This window comes from Prionailurus viverrinus, chromosome F1 (genome assembly GCF_022837055.1).
Source record: "Prionailurus viverrinus isolate Anna chromosome F1, UM_Priviv_1.0, whole genome shotgun sequence".
Classification (NCBI taxonomy): domain Eukaryota; kingdom Metazoa; phylum Chordata; class Mammalia; order Carnivora; family Felidae; genus Prionailurus; species Prionailurus viverrinus.
The window spans coordinates 67,064,276-67,086,675 of NC_062577.1; the positions used below are offsets into that span (position 1 = coordinate 67,064,276).

The 22,400-nt window shown below is 48.8% G+C and overlaps 3 protein-coding genes and 1 non-coding gene across 12 annotated transcripts; 2 read left to right on the plus strand and 2 right to left on the minus strand.

Annotated features, from left to right (window-relative positions):
* Positions 1–525: 525 nt before the first annotated feature.
* Positions 526–9,312, minus strand: CHTOP (chromatin target of PRMT1). 6 transcript variants are annotated; one of them, XM_047841434.1, is made up of 7 exons: positions 9,018–9,312; positions 8,305–8,386; positions 6,615–6,768; positions 5,848–5,931; positions 3,555–3,738; positions 2,601–2,738; positions 526–941 (listed from the first exon to the last, which is right to left on the minus strand). In XM_047841434.1, the coding sequence occupies exons 2-7, from the start codon at positions 8,367–8,369 to the stop codon at positions 736–738; spliced, it is 831 nt and encodes a 276-aa protein (XP_047697390.1). In that variant the 5' UTR covers positions 8,370–8,386; positions 9,018–9,312; the 3' UTR covers positions 526–735. The 6 variants fall into 6 exon arrangements, with proteins under 6 accessions (XP_047697390.1, XP_047697386.1, XP_047697387.1 ...); XM_047841430.1 differs by having other exon boundaries at positions 3,555–3,741; XM_047841431.1 differs by lacking the exon at positions 9,018–9,312 and adding an exon at positions 8,699–8,968 and having other exon boundaries at positions 3,555–3,741.
* A 1,241-nt stretch (positions 9,313–10,553) lies between these two features.
* Positions 10,554–14,216, minus strand: S100A1 (S100 calcium binding protein A1). 2 transcript variants are annotated; one of them, XM_047841448.1, is made up of 3 exons: positions 14,108–14,216; positions 11,948–12,100; positions 10,554–10,859 (listed from the first exon to the last, which is right to left on the minus strand). In XM_047841448.1, exons 2-3 carry the CDS (start codon positions 12,086–12,088, stop codon positions 10,716–10,718), a joined length of 285 nt encoding a protein of 94 aa, XP_047697404.1. In that variant the 5' UTR covers positions 12,089–12,100; positions 14,108–14,216; the 3' UTR covers positions 10,554–10,715. The 2 variants fall into 2 exon arrangements, with proteins under 2 accessions (XP_047697404.1, XP_047697403.1); XM_047841447.1 differs by having other exon boundaries at positions 11,948–12,110; positions 14,108–14,211.
* Positions 14,217–14,352: 136 nt separating this feature from the next.
* S100A13 (S100 calcium binding protein A13) lies at positions 14,353–22,108 on the plus strand. 3 transcript variants are annotated; one of them, XM_047841446.1, is made up of 3 exons: positions 14,353–14,377; positions 15,537–15,696; positions 21,704–22,108. In XM_047841446.1, the coding sequence occupies exons 2-3, from the start codon at positions 15,544–15,546 to the stop codon at positions 21,845–21,847; spliced, it is 297 nt and encodes a 98-aa protein (XP_047697402.1). In that variant the 5' UTR covers positions 14,353–14,377; positions 15,537–15,543; the 3' UTR covers positions 21,848–22,108. The 3 variants fall into 3 exon arrangements, with proteins under 3 accessions (XP_047697402.1, XP_047697400.1, XP_047697401.1); XM_047841444.1 differs by lacking the exon at positions 14,353–14,377 and adding an exon at positions 14,831–14,925; XM_047841445.1 differs by lacking the exon at positions 14,353–14,377 and adding an exon at positions 14,953–15,011.
* On the plus strand, positions 20,415–20,519 carry LOC125155914 (U6 spliceosomal RNA). Its single transcript, XR_007148422.1, has one exon. It is a non-coding gene; the product is annotated as a U6 spliceosomal RNA (small nuclear RNA).
* Positions 22,109–22,400: the final 292 nt, after the last annotated feature.

Genomic DNA, 22,400 nt, shown 5'->3' on the forward strand with positions numbered 1-22,400 from the left:
GTGTAAGCGAACCCAAAAGTATCTCCTTGGACAGGATACAAAGAGGAAAGTTTATACATCTAATTCCAGGGTAGAAAGTGCACACACCCGACCCAGCACACTCCTTATATGGTGTCAATGCCCACAGAAGTAACTTCAATCAAATCAGAGGCACTACCATGTGTAACCTATGTGGTCCTGCGGCTAGGTCGGTGTTCCTAATTAACTACGCTAAAAATATCAATGTAGCAGAATGCATTTTTGAGCTCCAAATTTTCTCAACACTTTTAAGAGGCTATTAAATGTAGAACAGAATTGTTTCACAGAAACCTAGGCATTAAGAAGGAACACTGATGGGCTCTTACTAGGCCTTTTTCATGGGAACACAGAGATGAAATGTTAGAACGTCAGAGCATAGGGACAGGTGAAGGGAGGCAGAGGAGGAAGAGAGTGTTCTAGCCACAAGGCCACCACATTCATGTTCAAAGAGAAGTCAGAGCGATGGGGGTGGAGGAACAACCCAAACACAACCAAACAAAATCCAAGTCAGAGGAAAAAAGGGTTTCATACAACACAGTATCAAAAAAGTAAAAGGAACACACTAAAATGCACAAACTGGTGGCAAGTTAAGTCCATAGCCTATTGTGATAGGTCCTTCCAGCATCAATCAGGTGTCTTCTCCATCTGTTATTTCAAGGTTATTTACAGATGTGGTGACTTTTGAACAAGAGTCTCTCACAGGAGGGCGGGCAGGTTTCAATCATTGGTTTCTGGATCTGTTTGTGCCATATAAGCATCCAACTCGGCATCCAGGTGTCCTTTTGTTTTTGACATGTACGCATCCAACTGGTTGTCCAGCTGCTCCTTGGTCAGCACAGGGCGAGTGAGGGCACCTCTCCCTCGTCCACGGCCTCGGCCTCGGCCTCCAAAGCCCCCTCTTCCCCGACCTATCATACCCCGACCTGGCCCAAGGGGAAAAAAAGAAAACAGTTACAAGTAGGTTTAATGGGTGCTACGGCAAATGCCCCTTAGAGCAGTGGGGCCTAGCTGAGAAAGGCTGAAAGGGCAGGGCAAAGAGGAGAAATCTGGAAAAACAGGAAACACATTGGGTAGAAAGCAACACATGGAAAGCACACATAATGAATCCCTGTTTACATGCTCATCTCTAAATGCTATTTAAAGACTTTTTATTCTATTGACAAAAGTAAAATAACTGACAAAAGAATCTTAATCTCTCCTAAAACAAAGAAATTATCTAAAGTTGTGAGGCCCACTAGAAGTTTATTAATTAAAATACATTATAGATAATCCCATTTAGTAAGACAGGGAAGAAGTAACAAGGGCACAGAGAAACGGAGGTGTAAGGCTAGACAATTTTTAAGGTAAGCCTTATTAGAGAGCTTTCTGGAAAATCAGCTCATCTCTCCTCAAACTTACTAAAACTAATGAGCTGACCCCACATCAGGAGACTGAGGAGTTACTATGACATAGGAACAACGTGAGAAGATGGGAAAAAATATTTATAGTCCCAGCCACTTCTATCTCAGATTCTAATTGCCTTCTGACAATTATGGTTATCTGAGAGGTGGTTTCAATCCACTTAACAAAACATACACAGCTTTCTGAAAAGCTACTTTAGACCCCCCACCCACCCCTGTGATGTCAGAAACCAGGTCAAGATAATTTGGAAACATGCTATTTCATCCTGAAACCCAAACGAGCTTGTACTTCACTCAGTGAGCCAAACATATAATGGGAGAGAAGAAACTAAGCCCTTGGCTATCAAATTTCCTTTTCTAACAGTTATTGTCCTTTGGCAACTTCAAGGTCATAAATTATGGAAGACCCACCACACACTATAAAAGGACCAAAGCCGATATACACAGGGGCTACAGGAATAGATTTGCTCCCACCCTAGACAGGTGTTGTTGAGAGTTTTCCACTAAGCTCTGTATCAGAAAACTCCCATGAGGTCTGGATTAACAATAGCAACACCATTAAATGCCTTTCCAATCTGGGTCATGATGAGGTCACAAGACAAGTAGCACTAAGTCTCAAAGGTAAGATTATCAACAAGAGTCAGTTAACTGACATGGTACCTTCTTGCTTTCTACCTTGATCAAAAAAGTCATCTGATTTCCCACAGACACAAACTTTACCTTGAATTTACTTGGCTTCAACATCAATACCCAGCTCCAATCTCACCATCCTCTTCCACTCTTTCATTTTTGTACATCTCCCTCTTCTTTATTCTTATCTTAGACTCAAAGTGGGGTTTTGAGCTATGGGATGGGGTGTGTGGTGGTGGGGCAAGGACAGAGAAAGATAAAACCTCAAACTGACCATCTTATCATTTTAACGATACAATTTAAATTTGCAAGAACCTGGAAAAAGACTGCATATGATCTGGCTCTGACATGTACCTGACTGGTTCTTAGACAACCCATGACAGACTTTTGCAGTACCGCATGTGAATTTAGAAAGTAAGCCAGTTTCAAAAAACAAAACAAGACAAACAAATAAGCCTGCCTATGACTTGAAGCTGTGCAGAAAGGTGGCTCTGAGTTTTGAAGGGAGAGAAGTAAAAGGGAGCTATTCTCTGAAGTTGGTAGCTGACTAACCTCTACCACCGATTCCGCCACGACCCATAGCTCCACGCCCTAGGCCCCCTCTCCCAGGACCTCCACGACCTCGAACACCACCTCTTCTTAAGCCCATTCGGGGAGCTACGGCTCGTCCACCTCGGAGCAGGTTTTGACCTTGGAGAGGAGGCATACAATGTATATGCAGGTAAATCCAAGAGAGACAAAGTAGACTCTAACCAAAGGAAGGCGGTGAAGGTTAAATGAGAGTTAATTCAGTTAATTTTTAGGTTGGGGGGGGGGGGGCAAGCTGCACACCAAGTGTGAATAGATCAAGCTGCTCTTTATTCAATCAATTCAAAGTCTGACCACAAACCCATTTTGGGAAGAAGCTGGGAGTTAAGTTAATTAGTAAGTATATACAATAAATATCTACTGAATAATCAGACATGTGCCTAGCATTAAGGTAGATTTAAAAATCAATAATATGGTTCCTGCTCTCAATACATTCTCACAAGGGACAAGAACAACATGGGGAACAGCGTTAACAGTGCCCAAAATGTAACATGTAGCTAAGTGCTATGGACCAACTTATCCTCTTTTTTCCAAATAGAACAGCGTGCTTCACTAGTACTGGGAACAAAGATAGTTAAGATACAGGCCAACAGACCAAAAATTTCTTAGATTTGACTTATTTCTAGAACTTGAATGTGCTTTTGATTTAAGCAGCAGCAGGGTGTTTCAAAATGGAATGGAGATGACATGAATTACCTGTTGTTACGCAGGTCATAGCCTCTCACCATTGCACATTATCAGAAAAGGAATGGTATCGATAAAAGACATGCAGCACTATTAAAAATACGTGATTTCAAAGGTTATTAATTATATTAATACAAATTCAGGCTTAAAGATGTTAAACAAATGTGTCCATAAGCAGCCCAAGAGAAAAGGGAAGGGGTAGGGCCCGACAATGTTCAAGTACACAGCACTGACCTCGGAGCGACATCCCGCCCCTAAGCAGGGTTCTGGTGGCACGTCCCCCTCGTAGTCCTCCTCTGGGCAAGCCTCTCTGGATTATGGGCAGGCCTCGTCCTCCGATTGCTCCCCTGGCCAGGGTCCCTATGGGTCGGCCTAACCGTGCCTGGATGTTACTCTTACCCAGGCGCTGCTTTAAGCTCTTCTGGAAGAAAAGGTGTTGGGGGATTGAGATCAAAAAAGCATTCCAGTGGCATCTAGCAACTCAAAGTGCAGAGAAAAAGCAGCAGTGAGATGGCTGTGTGCAGGGAGATAAACTTGCCGTAGGTGTCATATAAAGAACCTAACCCAGAAACTAGCCTTTGCCTCAGAACATGGTAGAAAAGAAGAATTCTGATCCAGAGCTTTTATGAAAGCTTGAGTATGGTCCCATGAAATTGGCATCAACACAAATCACCTCACTAGTTTGGCTACAGAAGCCATACGCCACTACATGAAACGTAAGTTTTAGTAAGAACTCTGTATTTCAAATCCTGGATTCTGTTTTTGAACCACAGGTCGACAATGATATGACTGGATTCATACTTGCCCAAGGACTACCACTGTCTTCAAAGGCTTACTCAAACACCAAATGAAGTTCATCACACTCTGGGAAAAATTTAAATTACAAGTTCATCTGAATTCTTGTCACTTAAAAACAAGATTTGATTTTTCAGTCAAAGAGGCCAGTGTGTTCCATTTTTCCTCTGAGTATCTATCTCCAGACGATCCACTTTTTACCTTAAGATGTAAATAAACACAAAAAAGTCAAACCTTTCCTTACATTTCTTAAATAGCCATTAATTCCATGTCTACCCTTGCAAACAGCTCCATTAAGCCAATACGATAACTTTTAATTCAAAATAAACATGTAACTCAACTGTATCTCCAGAGAGACAGCCAAACTTGTGTTGGAATTAAGACAGGTGAGCTATAATCACGAAACTAAAGGACATATTTGAGGACAAGGACATACTGCACATGGAGATATTCAATAATCTGTCCCTCAAAGAAAAACTATTAAGACCACATCTTAATAAGTTAAAAATCCTTCAAAAGAAAAGGATCCTTCATATCCTTCAAAACTGTGTAGCCTCGAACACAACCAAGGCCCCAGCAAACCTGTTTTCCCACAAAACCATTAGCCAATAGGAATGAAAATAAATTCTGTATGTCCTCCTGCTTCACCCATAAATGACTACCAATGATTTTTTTATTAGCTTTCTAGCACAAGATAATAAGCTAAACAAAGGGGCAGTTTCTGAACATTATGCACTTAGGCATAACTGACCTTAAGAGCCTGTCGTGTCACCCTGACAGCATACAATTAGGAAGTCAGGACTTCATTCATTTTCCAAATCTCTTATGTTCAGTGATTCTGAGCATATTCCCCCCAAAATCTGTGCTTTAGTGGGGAATGCACAGTGCTTACAAGTCCTCCCTTCTTAATCCTTAGCTGCCAGCCAATACTGGACTCTAACAGACAGGAAGCTTAAGGATGTCAACTATACCACCTAGTTTTCACTCTATAGCTGTGCTCTACGCTAAGGTGGCCACTAGCCACACGTGGCTATTTCAGTTACAAGTAAATAAAATTTTAAAAGCTCCTCAGTTACACCAGCCACATTTTGAGTACTCAATAGTCACACATGGCTAGGGGCTATCATACTGGACAGCAGATAAAGAATATTTCTATCACTGTGTAAGGTTCTATTGGTCAGCTCTACTCCAGAGGCTGCTTTCTGCACAGCTACATTTAAAGCTTCTTCTTGGGGCACTCAGTCAGCTGAGCACCCAGCTCTTGATTTCATTTCAGCTCAGGTCATGATCTCAGAATTTGGGAGTTCGAGCCCAGCATCTGGCTCCGCGCTGAACGTGAAGTCCGCTTAAGATTCTCTCTCCCTCTGCAGCCTTTCTCCCCTGCTCACATACACTCTCTTAACCAAAAAAAAAAAAAAAAAAAAAAAAGAACAGAAAAAAGAAAAGAAAAAAAGAAAAAAGTTTCTTGAAAGGTCTTCTGGAATGATCTGTCAGGGGCTTATCTTCAGCAATTTATAATACCTACTCTTGGAAAATGGTGGTGCCTTTTTTTATGGCTTTCCTAAGTCAGGGACAAAATATAAGAACTCCCAAGGCTTAAGGTAGCTGAAGCAGAAGGCCTTGTTTATTTTTGGTGAGTGAGCCCAACAGTTCAGGGTGGGGGTGGGAGGGTGTTATATTTAACTGCTGAATTTATGCACAGCCATGCAGTGCTACCAGTTAAAGTCCTTACAGTTGCATGGCATCGCCCTCCAGACGCCCAGCCACAGCTTGGACATATCCTTCCACAGCCACTCTCCGGACTCGAATATAAAGTCTATGAATAATAAAGAGCAGGTTTTATTTCAGGTCTGAACAGAATTCTCTCTTACTGGTAATTTGAAAGAGAACCCACTTATTCTTTAAGGACTCAGTGCTCTCACTCTATTTTTACTGACAAAACTTTAGGTGCTGTGGAGATGAAGGCCACCCTATTCTTTCTATATTTTAGCACTGAAAACGTTTGATTAAGGCTGTTCAGACTTCCTGTGCTAGGAGAAAAAAATAAAGTTATTTCCATAATTTGTAACTCATTTAACAGGGAATAAAGGATTTTCTGAGATCATCTAAAACAAATCAAAAAATTTTTTCTATTTTTTGGCTTCAAACAAAAGACGTTTATTCTCTCACAGTTCTGGAGGCTACAAAACCCAAAATTTCTTTGTGGTAAAATCCAGCAAATCTACTTTAAGGCCAAAGGATCAGGAAAAAAGAGATCAATACTCATTGATAACATAGACACAGGTCATACTGATGGCAAACTACCTAAAAGAGAAAGACAAGAAGTTACTTATTGGTACCTGCTAAAATGGGAATTCTCTGAACTTCTCTTTCCTCCAGAGAAGTTTCTGCTTTTGCCCTGAGCCACCTTGCAATCATCCATCATGTCCTGACAGCCTCAGTGGACTGCCTGACAGAGATCACCAGCTGCTTCTGGAGCATTAAGACCCATCCTCTCACCTGCTTAAGTTTTAATGCTGCCTGGACAGAGGGTCTATTCTCCATCTGCTGGGCCAGTCTTCTGTTTCTGGCACTGGCTAGCTGCTGTTGTTGCTGCATCGAAGCCCGAATATTCACTGGCATCGGCTGTTTGTTCTTCAGCATATTAGTAAAGCTTCAAGGTCGAACAAAATGGATGTTTAAATAAAAGCTTTATTACAAAACATTTATTGGCATTTTCATGGCTTGCTAGACCAGGAGCTCCAGATCCCACGAACTTTTAAGTAAAGTGGTACACTTAGATCAAAGCTGATGTGGGTTAAAGACTCCTCTGCTTCCACAAACTTGCAAGAATCAGAAACTTAGAAATGCAGCTAAGTGCAGCACATTCAATCAAAAAAGATAACAAGGGCTCAGGCTTTTAGAGAGGTGGAAGATATGAAAAACACGCAATAAGCAGATATGATAACAACAAAAGACAGAAAATGTGGTTTCAAAGACAAACAAAGAAAGCCAAAATGCTGGGGAACCTGAGGGTGCACTGTAAGAACAAATGTAAGGAAGGACTAGAGCACCTCACAGACAACAGAATTAGCACCCCCATATAAATCACAGGAGTGTAACATATTTTCTTAATAACATGTAATATGTAAATATGGAGAATAACATGTAAATATGGAGAATCAGTGTGTATCACACCCTAAGATATAAGCAGCACATATGCTTCGGAAAAGGCAAAAATAAACATCAATTAAATCTTTTAGTGATCTAACATCAACTTAACAAAATCATTGGTCCGACTTTAGCTCAGGTCACGATCTCACAGTTCGTGGGCTCGAGCCCCATGTTGGGCTCTGTGCTGACAACTCAGAGCCTGGAACCTGCTTCAGACTCTAGGTCTCCCTTTCTCTGTGGCCCTCCCCCCACTTGCTCTGTCTCTCTCCATCTCGAAAATGACAAACATTAAAAAATAAAAAATAAAGTCATTGGTCAATGGCAGTCAATAAAGAGCTCTCAGAGACAGAAACTGCTTTAAGTACCTTAACTTCTCTTAGGCTTAAATGATTACTTTTCCTGATTCCAAGTGATTGCTTCTGAGAAAATCAAGATTAATTTAGTCACCGAACAGCTTGTGAAGACACTCTTCTATTATTCCTGTCGAAGTAAGTTTAATGGAACGAAAAAGAACAACACTTAACTGTAAAGGAATCTAACACAAAAACAAACTAAAAGCAGTATCGAAAGAAAGAGAAATGGAGCAAAGCAAGTGCCTCTTACAAGGCCCAAGAATGGCATTCGAGGGCCTTTGGACATTCCACAGCTTGCTGCCTGCCTCTTACAGACCAGACACGACACTGCCGGCCTCGGACGGGGCAGCAAGCCCAGTGCAGCCACGGTACCATGCTACCGAGCTGCACCACCCCTGTATCAATGTAAAAAATGTGAAGAGAGAGAGGGTGTGAGGAGTCTTCTTAAAATACATCCCACCAGAGAAATATTTCAGACAGCTTAACATAAAAATCTACTGACAAGGGGTTTTGAAACAACCGCCCAATTTGTTTTGTGTACCACGTAAGATGCAACTAAACACAGAGGTCTGTAGCCTTCTGTTGGTATTTAGTTTAAAATTGGTTTTTGTGCCTTGGACCCCAGGGCCAATTTAAGTAATGTTTTCTTATGAACGAGCTGAAGTTGCTGTTGGCTGCCTCACCGCTCATTTAGAGACATCTTGGTGGTGCTTTTTAGCACAACTTTCGGCGCTGACTGTGCAGCCATCTTCAAATCCCGAGAATCTACAAAGGACAATAGGCAGAATGAGCAAGTCAGGAAAAGGACCTCCTCATTTCTACAGGCGTCAAGGGCTTCACCCAACAGCGAATGAAAAGAAAAGGCCTGTATCAACGGCGATGGAAGAGCCCACCAAAACGCATATCGGGCGCTTAGGTCTACACCATAGTTACCGCAAACCGCTACATCTCGAGGCCACAGGAAAGTGTCTTCCCAAACCCCCAAGATGGCAGACGCACGCCAAGCTGGGCAAGCTGAGGGGGGCTAAGTGCATCCAGGACAGTCCTCCTCAACCTCGGCTGCAGGGAGCTGCTCACCCTCCCCAAGCAGACCCCGATCGCCGGCGGCCAGGTCCGCGGCCAGCGGCGGGGAGGGAGGGCTGGCCAGGCGCTCCTCACGGGCAGCCAACGCGGAGAACCATGACGCAGGCAAAGCCGTCTGGAAACTGGCTTCCGACTCCACACCCAGGCGGGAGCCCTCGCGAGAGCCGGGCGGGGGGAGCAGGGAAGGCCTCCCGAACCCGCGGCCGCCCGCGGCCGCCTCGACGCTCCGACGCCCCCTCACCGCCCAGTCAGGGCCGCCGGCCCAGGCCCCGCCCCCCGGGGCCTCCCGGGCCGCCCCGCCGCGGAAACGCACCGAAGGAAACGGACGCCAGTGCGCCTCCCGGGGCTGCCACCACGCCTGCGGCGCGCGGGCCGGGGTCCGGCCGAACCTGAGCTGACTGGCTGGGCGGTTGGTTAGAGGTGTAAGCGGTAGGTCGCTAGGTTAGCTCGTTGTAGCCGGGCGGCTGTCTGGTCGGCCGGTCCGCCTGCTCGTCCGGCCAGCCCTTTCCTGCCTTGAGTCTGTGCCACCACAGCCGCCGTCGCCGCCGCCGCCGCCGCCGCCTCCCGCTCGCTGCCCAAAACAAAATGGCCGCCACGCCCAGAGCCGAGTGGGACCGGCTAAAATGGCGTCGACGCAATTACGTATGACGCCGGATCCGCGCCACAGCTAGAGGGCGAGAAGATTTGCGCTACGCCTGCGCGGGGATTGGGGCGGAGCCCTAGGGAGAAGACAGGTCCTTAGCCAAGCGGTGGCCGAGGTGCTCTCTGCTCCGCCCACGGAGGGGCGTGGCCAGTGGTTGCTGTCGGGGATCGTCAGGGCATTACGACCGCGGCCGCGCGGTTGTGTTCTGGTCCGCTGGCGGAGGTTCGGCCTCGCGGGCGAAGGTGGTTGTGTTTCCTTGCGGCGCCCCAACCCTGGCCGAGGCAGACCCTGTAAAACTGTTTAGCGGGATTTGCCATCTCCCTCCCTGTTGGGGGGGGGGGGGTGCTGCCGCGAGCCGGGAGAGCGGGCTGGGGGTGGGGGGGAGGCACCAGTACCCTGCGCTCTTGTCTCTTCCAGAACGTCGTTAGTTCTCACGGCGGTGTCTGCGTCCAGCTCCCCCTCCCACGCCCTCTCCGCCTGTCAGTCATCCGCATTTTGATGCAGACCTACCTGCGTTGGATTTTTCTTATGCCCAGGGATGCAATAGAAATACTCGCACGTTTGGGACGCCTGGGTAACTCAGCCAGTTGAGTTGGCACTCTTGATATCAGCTCAGGTCATGATCCCAGTGCTGTGGGATCCAGCCGGCTTCCGGCTCTGGGCTGAGCGTGGAGCCTGCTTGGGATTCTCTCCTTCTCTCTGCCCCTCTCCCCAGCTCGCCCCCCCTCCCCCCAAATAAAAATAAATGTTTTAAGAATGAGCGAATGAACACATCTCTTCAACCCTTCTCCATATACGTGCCTCAGGATGGTTTCGTTTTCATTCCTAGCGTTTACGTGCATGTGTTTAATGGCCTGGCATCCTGGACTTTACCTATGAGAGGGTAAGGGTCGTGTTTGTTTTGTTCACTACTACGTCCCCAGTTCCTACACGATGCCTAGCATATGGTAGGTCCGCAGTAGATATTCTTTGGAGATTGAAGGGAAATTCTTCTGGCTTTCTGGCTGAGAAGCTGAAGTCTCCTACATCTGCAGCTGGAACCTTGAATGCCCGCCTTCCTACGCCTTGAGCAATCCTCAGCTAGGAAGATGTAATGTTTCCTTGACCTCTCTCCGAATAAGATCCCTTCCCAAATAAGGTGAATTGGGAGTGAGGTACCTTGACTTTCTCACTCACTTCCAGACTGCAAAGGAGACACACGGCGGCTGGTGAGAGAAGAGCCTTTAATTAAAGATGAGTTGCAGGCCGGGCCCACTACTCTTGCGCCCTCGGTGGAGGGTGGACAAGGGTAGGAGAGTAGGAAGGGAAAAATGGGGTAAGGGGGAAGCAGGGAGAAGGGAAAGGGCGCTGCCCCCTGGGGCTGTCTGCTCAACTGTTCTCCCAGAAAAAGTTGTTACAGGCCACTGTGAGGGCAGCCACCAGCACCACATACTCTTGGAAGTCCACCTCCCCATCTCCATTCTCGTCTAGCTCTTTCATCACCTTGTCCACAGCGTCTGCATCCTTCTGGGCCTGTGGAGGGGGGAGATGGAGAGGTAGGTATATAGAGAGGGGAATAGTACTGAATCAGGGGCAAGAGGGGTGGTTGATTGGGAAGAAGGAGGCAGAGATGAACAAGAGGGAGAACTACATCTCATTATGGGATTCTTCTGAGTCACCCTTCAAAACACACTTGTGGCCTCCTGTTGGCTACAGAATAAGCTTCTTAATGAGGCAGAGTAATAACAACATCAGTTACCATACATAGGTTTGGTGCCTAGGATGCAACAAGCTTTACAAGCATTGTCTAATTGTAACACAAATAGTATGAGGCAGGTTTCATTATTCCCCTACCAGAGAAGAAACAAATTAACACTTGGTGGTTAAAGAATGTTCCCAAGTCACACAGCTAGAAGCTGCCAGAGTCAGAATTGGAACCCAGGCCTGATAAAATCTCAAAGCTGGTTGACTTTCTACTGGCTTCTTTACATATAAGCCCCTGTTAGCATTTGCAGCCTACTCTTCTGCACCCTTCACTCAGGTCAAAACCACTGAGCATGCTCCATATTCTTTTTTCTTCCATGCTTCTGTTCATGCAGATACCTCCTAAAATGTCTACATTTGCCCTGATAATATTCCAGTGGAAATCTGTGGCTCAAGTACCACCTCTTTGGAGGAGCCCACTTCAGTCAGGTTACTATTTCCCATAATCCTTTCTGGCAATTCTGTTAAAGCTCTGAGTACTTCCTGAATGGTTGGCCCAAGACTTCACGGGGACGGGGATCTCGTTGCCTTCTGTCAGCGGACGGGGGCCTCTTTTGGTCCTCCAACTCTGCTGTCTCCTGAACATTTCACTTCCTGGTGTTCACGGTTTACTTTCATGTGTCCGTGTTTCCCTTCTAGACTGTGAGCCTTGTTATTGATGCATCTGCATAGGTCCTAGCACTTAACAGGTGATTAATAGGGTATTTTTGTCTTGAGCCTGGAGGGGTAGGGAAGCCTGGAAAAACCCAGGAGAGAAGTCTGGGAGAGGAAGGAGACAATTGGGCTGTGCTGGGAAGATGGAAGGGAGGTGTCCCTCCACCCCTCACCCACTCCACCCTGTACCCCACTCTGCTTACGTCCAGGAAGCCAGAGAGCTCGGTCTGCAGCAGCTCTTTTAGCTCCTTCTTGCTCAGCTTGTACTTGTCTCCCTCCTTGCCCGAGTGGGCGTGGAACACGTTGATGAGAGTCTCCATCGCCGTCTCCAGCTCTGAGCCCATTGTGCAGCTCACCTACCCACCCCCACCACGGAAGGAAGTTAGGGACCATGCTTCAGGCTATCTGGAGTCAGGGTGAGGGGAGCCCTCAGCCTAGCCCCGGTCCCACACCTGAAGTAGCCACGAGATCAGAGCCACACCACAGTTTATCTTTCACTGAGATTTTATGACATGGCAACCTAACAGACCTGAATCTAGACTTGCTCTCTGTGTCCCTCAGTCCATATCCCAGCCAGAGGTAGTCAGTGTTTGGGGCACGAAGACAGAGCAGCCGTGGCTGGCTCTAGAGGCCTGCGGTGGACTCTGGTGGTTCCTGGCTGCCTGGGCAGACACCGAGAAGGGTGGGGCAGGCAGGCAGGGATGGTCACAGGACCCTGCCAAGCTGCCTCTGGCTCTATTTTTACCCTGCTATGCCTGAAGCTCTGCTGTTGAGGGTGGTGGGCTGCACCCCCCTCTACGGCCTTGACTGCTGCCTACCCCTAACAAGGAGTCCGTCTGGTGCCCTCAGTCAGCCTGACGGGAGAGAGTGGTGGCCCGCGTGGCTGGCCCAAGGCTTCATGGGGAGGGGGGATCTCACTGCCTCTGAGTTTCCTATCGGCAGACTGGGACCTCTTTCGGTCCTTCGACTCTGCTCTCTCCTGAACATGTCACTTCAGCTTCCCTGGGGTGCATCTCCATGACCTCCAGTTTGGTTTCTCTTCCTTCTCTGCAGAATCAGGCCTCCCATCGGGTGATGGTGGGAAGGGAGAAGGAATGTGGACACGTTTCCCCTGAGCCAGGGCTCCCAGGGAGGGGGGAGGAGACCTCCGGGGCTTCATCCCTGCTCCTGCCTACTTACTCCCACCCCTAGGCCCAGCCTGGATGAGGTGAGGACAGTGACAGCTGGCAGAATAGGGCTGGTAAATGTTGGGGGCTGGGAGTAAACAGCTGAGTGCATCCTCTGAATTCAAGGGGCTGGAGAGAAGGAAGAAAAAAATGGAGGGGTTTGTCGAGGAGAGGGGGCCAACTCAGGAGGCCTCTTTCTTTTGGCCTTAGGATGGTCAGCCCCTCCACAGCCTCAGGGGGCAGCTCAGGTGTCTCAGATCAGGTGTCCTTGTCCTTCCTCAGGCCTAAGGGGCTGAACAATGGGCCCTGATCGAATGACATTCCAGCTTTACAATGGGAACCTTGTGAGTGTCACCTGAACTCTGGGCATGAGAAGCAGTTGTCACAGAGACATGGGGGAGATGGAACCCAAGCTGGGGCTGATGGAGGGGATAAGGGGCGCGTGTGTGGGAGGGCTCTTGGTGGCTCAGTTATTGGCCCATCCAGGAGGGGCACTTAGAGGTTGCCTGGAGCCCTTGAGGAGCCAGGGATGTTATGCAGGGGCCATTTGGAGAGGACTTTGGCAGGGAGTGGGCAGATGGGAAGACAAAGGGAAAGACTTGAAGGAAAGAGAAGTCTGGAAGTCTGGGCCAAGGAAGGAGGAGGAGACAGAGGGGGTCATGTGAAAGGAGAGTTGGGAATGGGTAGAGTACCCTAATGCCCTCTCCTCCTGACACGTCACGGCCCATGCTCTCCTACCCCGCGGCTTCTCTGGGACCCGGGCTCTTGGTAAGGCTGCGTGCCGGTGGGGGTGGGGGCAGAAACAGCAGTCCCATTTGCTTTCTGAGCCTCCTGGAAGCAAAGTGGGAGCTGGGTCCCCTCCGCAGGTCCTGGGAGATCCAGGGAACCTTGGGAAAGCACTCTGAGGGCGCTAGTAGGAGAACTTGATCTCCTGGAAGCTTCCTCCTTCCCTGAGGACCACCACAGACCTCCCTCTGAACTTGACTGGCTTCCCTGTGCTACTGTCCAAACCCTGTCTCCCCCAAATCCCAAACTGCTGTCGCGGGAGCCCCTCCCACACGCTCAGTGCACCCCAATGCTGTTGCCCCTACAATGCTGTTGCCCCAATACTGTTGCTGTTCAGGAGCTCTGCTGAAGTCCCCTTTCCCCCCAAGCTGGCCACAGCAGGGACCCAGTGCAGAGGGAGCAGATACTCACTGTCAGCCTTGACCTGAGGTGGGAGCAGGTTCTGGACAGACAGACCAGTCTGCAAATGTGGCTACCAGAGCTGCGTGGGGAGACCTGTGTTCGGTCCCTCCCCCGCGGCCCCCCTCCCCGCCAGCTCCACCCCTTCACAGACAGACACCCCGCTGGGGCGAGGGGCCAGGAGTGGACAGAGGCGCCCTCTGTCTCCAGGGCTGGAACAGGCCGCCCTGTGTCCTCTTTTCCAGCCTCGGGCGCCTCCCCCGGCTCCTGGGCCCCAGGGAGGTGGGAAAGGTCCTGGGAGGGTCACGGAGAGGCCTCTCACCACCGCTGCGTGCAGCACGGCAGCACAGGGGAGGATCCCGCCGAGGGGGTCTCAGCGAGGGGTCCTAACCCTCCGTGAATCATTTAATCCTGGGACTTTTAGTCTCACTCCCCGCTGACAGATTTCAGTCCGGGGCCTCCTGCACGGAGGTCTCGGCCGGACCCCCGCCCCACTCTGCCCCGCCTCCGTGGGAGCCTCTTGGGGGTCTGGGGCTGCAGGGTCCTGTTCAGGATCCTCCCCTCCGGAGGGGCTCTCTGTGGGGTCTCTCAGCTCCAGAGTGGACGTGGTGGGGGGTGGTGGTGGGACGGCAGGGGTCCCGGGGCGCGCGCGTAGGCCGGGTGGGCTGGGGGACCCCGGGACCCCGCCCGAGTGCAGGGGGTGGGGGTGGGGGCGGCGGCGGGAGGCAGGAGGCGGGAGGCGGGCCTGGGCGGTCTCCTCCCTCCGGGATCCGGGCAGAAGCGGACACCTTGGGGCTGGGCTGGGGCGCTGCCGCCTCTCCCCCGCCGCGGTGAGTCCCGGATCCCCACCCTGGGGAGTCGGGCGCCTCTCTGTCGTGGGGCTCACGGGCCCGTCCCCGAGCCAGCTCGGACCGGGGTGCGGGAGGGTTTGGGGGCGCCCGGCCGCCGTCCTCGCTAGGGGGAGCGGCGGGCTCGGCCCTGCGCCGCCTGCCCCTGCCCGGCGGGGTCCCCGCGGCCCGACCGCAGGCCTGACCCCGGCCACCCCGCCCGCGACACAGCCCGGGGCGTGTGGGCGGGCCGGGTCCCTGTACAAACAAGCTTTGGAAAACAGCCGGCCTCATGACCCCTGGGGGCCGGCTGAACCTCCGAGACAGGGCCCTAGGGACCAAAGTGCCTCCTCTCAGAGGAGTCTGGAGACTTTGAGACCAGCACGGAGGGGGCTCTAGGACACAGACACTTGGAAAGCACCACCCAGCTCAGACCTGGAGAGGATGGGGTTTCTGGAAGCACACACCTCTTCCTCTGCCTGCACTGAGCTGTTTCCTGGCCCCCTGCCCCAGGCCCCATCCCTGTCCCCTCCCACCTGCCCGGGAAGGTTCCCTGTGGACTGGGACAGGCTGGCCTAGTCTGACTCTCCCTTTCTCTCTTCCCTGTCCTCCAGGGTCCTGATGGCAGCCGAGCCGCTGACTGAGCTGGAGGCGGCCATCGAGACAGTGGTCACCACCTTCTTCACCTTTGCAGGGCAGGAGGGCCGCAAGGGCAGCCTCAGCATCAATGAGTTTAAGGAACTGGTCACTCAGCAGCTGCCTCACTTGCTCAAGGTAGGTGGGGGTCTCTGGGCCTGAGACTTTGGGGGACAGTGGCTGCCAGACGCCAGGTATATGAGGCAGGGTGATATTCTGGGCCTGATCGTGTGACCCCAGGTATTTGGTGGACAAGGGTGTGGGTGACTACATGTGTAAAGGATTCTGGGGTGTGTGTGTGTGTGTGTGTGTGTGTGTGTGTGTGTGTGTGTGTGTAACTAGGTAACACTGTGTCAGTGTGAGTGCAAGTGTGTCATTGGGCTTTGTGTTCCCATCAGACAATGCTGTTGGGTTCTCGAGTATGCTCTGTGCCTTTCTGGTCTCATTTCCCCAACACAGGGGTGGACCCAGAGGTGGCTTCCAGGAGAGTTACAGACCATCAGAGCTGGAAGGAGGCCAAGACAAAACAGTCCAAACTCCTCACTTCACGTATTTGGAAATTGAGGCTCAGCTGTATGTAGAAAGGGGTGCGTGAACAATAAAAGCACAGTCAAATTCATGCAGAGATAGATCTCAGAGTAGGAGAGACCTGTAAGTAATCCATGATTGCTTCTCACCCCCTCTGGGAATCCCCTCAATAATGTGCCTGGTAAGGTCATTCCTTCTCTCCTACTCACTGGACAGAGTAGGGATTTAAATTTCATCCACTCTGAGTTGCCTCATCATCCCAGTCTGTTAACAGTTTCTGTTTCATCCCTGCTGAGAATTCACAGGCACGTAGGAGGGTGTGAATATGGATAAAAAAGCAAAATCACAAGCGAGTTTTGGAGACTCAGTGCATCATCTGCAAAATTCCCTACATTCTTAGACTTCTCGGCTCCTTCCCTTTCTCTTCTCTCAGGAAATGAGACACCACTCAAGGTGCAGTGTTCCCCAGAGCCCTGTCAGATACTGACTGGTTTTTCCTCCAAACCCAACTCCCCTTGGGCCTGGAAATGCAGGAAGTGACCCCTTTGCTTTTGGTGACTGCTTCCAGATCTCAGTTTCTTCCTCTTCCTAAGACGTGCAGCTTCTGGGAAGCTCCTGTGCCACCTGCCCCGCTCCTTCCTGAATCCCTTGTAACTCTGCAGCTCCTGCCTTGATGTTTTTCTTCCCATCGCTGCTTTTGCAGTGTGCACACAGACCATTCATGCAACACCTGGGCCTTTCAGGGACTTCAACCCCTCGCTTCCAAAGACTCCGTCCTGCTTCTGAGCAGCCCTCTCTGTTGCTTCAGATCTTGTCATTACCAGAATAATGCCCCACCTCCCAAATCTCGGTGTCCTTTCTCAGAGCATCATCTCCTGCTGTTCCAGTTCTGTTCCTCCACTCCAGCCCTTCCTGGACTCCACCAGGACCTTCAGTCTTCGGACCTTGTCACCTGTCCTTCCACATGTCCCTCATGTCCGCAGTCCCTCCTCACTCAGCTGGGCTGTAAGGCTTAGCATGGAAATCAGTCCCCCGGTCACGGCCCACCCTTGATTCTGTTCCTCTCTGTCCTGGTTTTTTGGCAGAATCCCAACCCAGGTTAAGTCCAGCATTTCATGTTCATTAGCTTGATGGTCAAATCTACCATTCTTTCTCAGATCCAAAATAAAGCAAAATTTCCACTCTCAGAGGAAAAGAAAAAAATCAATCAATCAGTCCACCAGTCTACCTGCCTTTCTGTGTCTGCACTTTCGTGTAGCTGCATCTGGCTGGATGAAAAGATGTTGCCATGTTACTTGTCAGACTCTGTCATTTTTACTAATATTATTTAAAAAATTAAAAAAAATTAATGTTTATTTTTGAGAGAGACAGAGACAGAGCACGAGCGGGTCAGGGGCAGAGAGAGAGCGAGACACAGAATCAGAATCAGGCTCCAGGGTCCAGGCTCCAAGCTGTCAGCACAGAGCCTGGCGTGGGGCTCGAGCTCTCCAACAGCGAGATTGTGACCTGAGCCAAAATCAGACGCTCAGCCGATTGAGCCACCAGGTGCCCCTATCAATATTATTTTTTAAATTGAAGGATAGCTGACACACAATGTTGACTTGTCTGTCTTTAAATCTGTGACCGCGGACTCCAAGGGGACTCTTGGCACAGCCTGCCAGTTCTGCTACATTTCCCCAGTTGGTTCATTGACCCGCTCTTTCAGATGGTAATTGCACAACTTTTCCTCCCTCCTCAAGCTCCAGCCCCTCTTTCCACAGTCTCCCTCTCACTGAGAAACGTTCTCAGACAAATAACAGCCATCAGGAAACTTCTTTGTACTGCCTCCCAAGTCTACCAAAGGTCAGCATGTACCCTGCCTTCCTTCCTGCTCCCTGAAGCATCTGTCTCTGCCCCTGAGGCCAAGCCCTCCTATGCTGCCGGACTCCATTCCTCCTCAGCAGCTAAAATCTCTACTTTTTCGGTTCCTCCTCTCCCTCGCATCATCAATTCTCCCTCTCTACCAGATTGTTCTGGTCAGTTTTCCAATATATTGTAATGTCTCCCATCTTAAAAAAAGAAAAAACACCCTTTCTTGACTCTGTAACCCTCTCCAGCTATGCCTTCCATCTCTGCAAAAATCAAAAGCAGCAAGGGTTATTTATACTCTGGGCTCTCCTGGCCCCAAATGCTCATTCCTCAGGCATCTGCCAGGCTTATTCTTCGCTGAACCCAGATTTCTGCTCAAATGGCAAATCCCCATCATGGCCTCCCCTCACTTCTGAGGGCAAAGACCACCTCCCTTGTGCTTTATTCCTTTACCCTCTTTTATTTTCTTCCGGAATACACCTATCACAACCTGACTTCCATCACACACTTACATTTACCAAGGGTGTGCGTCCCATGAAGGAAAGGAATCTGCTCACTGTTTTATCTCCAGCACTTAGAGCAGTGTCTGACTTCTGGTAGGTGCTCGGCAAAATACCGAGTGAGTGAAATTGTAAAAAAGTAAGAATTTTTGTTGAGTGAGTAAATGAATAAATAACATCTTACCTACTGTTCTACAAATGCCTTTTTAAAATGTAACAGTGCGGGGCGCCTGGGTGGCTCAGTCGGTTGAGCTTCGGACTTCAGCTCAGGTCATGATCTCGCCCTCTGTGAGTTCGAGCCCCGCGTCGGGCTCTGTGCTGACAGCTTGGAGCCCGGAGCCTGCCTTGGATTCTGTGTCTCCCTCTCTCTCTGACCCTCCCCCGTTCGTGCTCTGTCTCTCTCTGTCTCAAAAATAAGTAAACATTAAAAAAATTAAAAATAAATAAATAAAATGTAACAGTGCATAAAGGATATTTCCCATTTGAAGAAAACGATGCACTGTATGTAATGGTATGTAGACTAACACAAATTTACGTGGCGAATTTTCTGTTGATGGACATTTCTTGTGTCCATTTTTTCCCTTTTGCAAACATCCTTGTTTATATATCTTTACATACTTGAGGGAAAATACCTATAGGGTAAATGTCTGCCAGTAGAAATATTAGGTCAAAAGGCATGTTTGTTTTTCTTTTTTAATTTTTTTTTCAATGTTTATTTATTTTTGGGACAGAGAGAGACAGAGCATGAACGGGGGAGGGGCAGAGAGAGAGGGAGACACAGAATCGGAAACAGGCTCCAGGCTCTGAGCCATCAGCCCAGAGCCCGACGCGGGGCTCGAACTCCCAGACCGCGAGATCGTGACCTGGCTGAAGTCGGACGCTTAACCGACTGCGCCACCCAGGCGCCCCTGTTTTTCTTTTTTATAGATAGTTCCAGTTTGCCTCCCAGCAAGGTTGTCATCAGGCTTCAAGGCCACCAGTGCATGCGAATGCCTGTTTACTCACGTCCTTGCCTAAATTGGGTCTTATCAGACTTTTAATTTTTGCGAATCTGTGAAAATGATATCTTGTTCCGATTTATACTTTTAAAATTCTGAGTGAGATGGAATATTAAAAAATATTTTTGACAGATATGCATAATCCTTATTCTGTGAACTGCTTGTTTATTTCTTTCATTAAAGAGATTTTCTTTTTCTAAATTTTATATGTTTATTTAGTTTTTAGAGAGAGATAGAGTACAAACAGGGGAGGTGCAGAGGGGGAGGGAGACAGAGGATCCAAAGCGGGGTTTGTGCTGACAGCAGAGAGCCCGACGCGGGGCTCGAACTCATAAACCGCAAGATCATGACCTGAGCTGAAGTCAGACATTCAACCGACTGATCCACCCAGGCACCCCTCTAATAGTTTTTTAAAAAGGGGAAAGAAATAGAGAGTAGTGAATGAGAGCATAAGCTTTAAGTCAGACAATCTAGGTTCAAATGCAGATTCTAGCTTGTCATCTTTGGTTATTTAATCTTTCTGAGCCTTAATTTATTTTTCTTAATTAAAAAATTTATTTTAATGTTTATTTATTTTTGAGAGAGAGAGAGAGACAGACAGAGCATCAGCAGGGGAGGGGCAGAGAGAGAGAGAGGGAAACACAGAATCAAGAGCAGGCTCCTGGCTCTGAACTGTTAGCACAGAGCCAGACATAGGGCTCGAACCCACAAACTGTGAGATCATGACCCGAGCCGAAGTCGACACTTAACTGGCTGAGCCAGTCAGATGCCCCATGAGCCTTAACTTCTTATCTGTGAAATGGACTCATAATAATACCTTCCTCATTGCATTGGTCTTGCATTTATTCGGTCAATATTTATTGAGCACCTATTATGTCCTGTCCTGATGCTGTCGTAGGCTTTGGGTTACAATGGTGAACAAGATGGACAAGGTCCCTTTCATTTTAGCAGGTCATGAAGATTAAATGGAGTAAGGCATTGTGCTTGCTTCGGCACAACATATACTAAAATTGGAACAATACAGAGAAGATTAGCACGGCCCCTGTGCAAGGATAATACGCAAATTTGTGAAGCATTCCATATTTAAAAAATAAAAATAAAAAAAAATAAATGGAATAAGGCATGTAAAGCATTTAGCATAAGGCTTGGAACAGTCGGCACTATTAAGTGCTTACAACTGTTGAAATGTTAGCTGTTATCACTCTTTTGGTTTTTCCTTTTATAATTAGCAATTATATAATTGCTAATATAGTAAGAGGTGGATTTTCCTTTTCTTTCCTAGTACTTATACCTTTCATTTCTTTCTCTTGATTAATTGTATGTTTTTTCCCCTCCCAATATAATGTTACACTGGGCATCTTGCCTTCCACTGGTAATGCTTGTAAGTATTTTACGATTAAGCATGAATGTGGCTTTTTAAAAGGTCTTTCTTAGCTTTTCTACGAATGAGCTTTAGCTTCGTGCCTTCTGTAGATTTGGTAAGACTTCTCTGCCTTCATTCACACATTGATTAAAATATTGAGTATTGGGCTCTGCCCGTGGCGCCCTTCTCTAGTTTGACATTGATCCATTGTTCAACAGCTTATGTTTTGGTTGTGATCGTTCATCTAGCAACAGACCCTTTGATCATGGGTTCAGTTTACAGTATCCTTTGATGTCACAGGCCTGTCATGAGAGGCGTTGTCAAAGACCCTGCAGAAAACCAGATACCCCATGTCTTTGCCATTTGCCTGATCCACCAGGCTAATAACCGACCTGGAAAGAATGAGACTACGTTAGGGTTATACAAATGAGTGGCTTAGGACTGTGAGTTTCCCTAGCTTTCTGTGAAGGAAGAAGGTGGCCTGAGAAGGCTCTGAGGATGGCCTGCATGGGTTCCCTGAGCATTCTTGAGCAAATCCCAAGTGCCGTGGTGTGCCGGAGCCCATCTTACCTGTAGGCAACAGTTCATTGTGTGCACCTCTTCCCAGCTCTGTGTTCGGTGACTTCATGGTTGTGGTCCATAATCGGCCACGGTGGGAGTATTTGCATGCTGGCAAACACTACAAGTCAAGCCCTCTACTCCCTCTGCTGCTGCCCTTGGAGCCTAACCAGTTTGGAGAGGTTAGTAACTGCCAGACCCCTGGCGGCACTGTTCCGGGGCTGCAGCCTCGTCCTGAACGCCTGGGGCAGGTCCTAGATGAAGAGAATGGACATTAGCAGTTCTTTCCTCTCTCCCTATCTCAGGAACTCTCTTTTCTCACCCCACGTTTCCTGTTGATGTCTCCTCAGGATGTGGACTCCTTAGATGAGAAGATGGAGAGCTTGGATGTGAATCAGGACTCCGAGCTCAAGTTCCATGAGTACTGGAGACTGATAGGGGAGCTGGCCAAGGAGATCCGGAAGGAGAAGGCCCTGGAGATCCGGAAGAAATAAAGCCCCTGACCAGGATAGGGCCAGGCTGGCCAGGCAAAACCCCACTCCCCCCAATATAGCTTCCTCCTTGAAACACAAATGTTTCTTGTTCCCACCCTACCCTGCTTTCTTCTCTTGAGAGGAGGTGGTCTGAGAGTGGGTCCAAAAATTTTGAGCTCTTTGTAGACCAGGGATGTCACTCATCTTTGAATATCATTCTGCAGCATCGAGCACCAGGTCTTGTACCGGGGAGGTGCTCAATAAATTAATGGTTGAGGAGGGGCTCCTGGGTGGCTCTGTCAGTCGAGCGAACGTCTGACTCTGGACTTCGGCTCAGGTCATGATCCCATGGTTTGCGTATTTGAGCCCTGCATCAGGGTCTGTGCTGACAGTGTGGAGTCTGCTTGGGGTTCTCTCTCTCTCTCTCTCTCTCTCTCTCTCTCTCTCTCAAAATAAATAAGTAAATAAATAAATAAATAAATAAACAAATGGTTGATGAATAAATATATGAAAGGAAGAGAACAGACATCTGGGGCAGGCGAAGTGACTCTTACTCCACCAGGTGCCTCCTGGG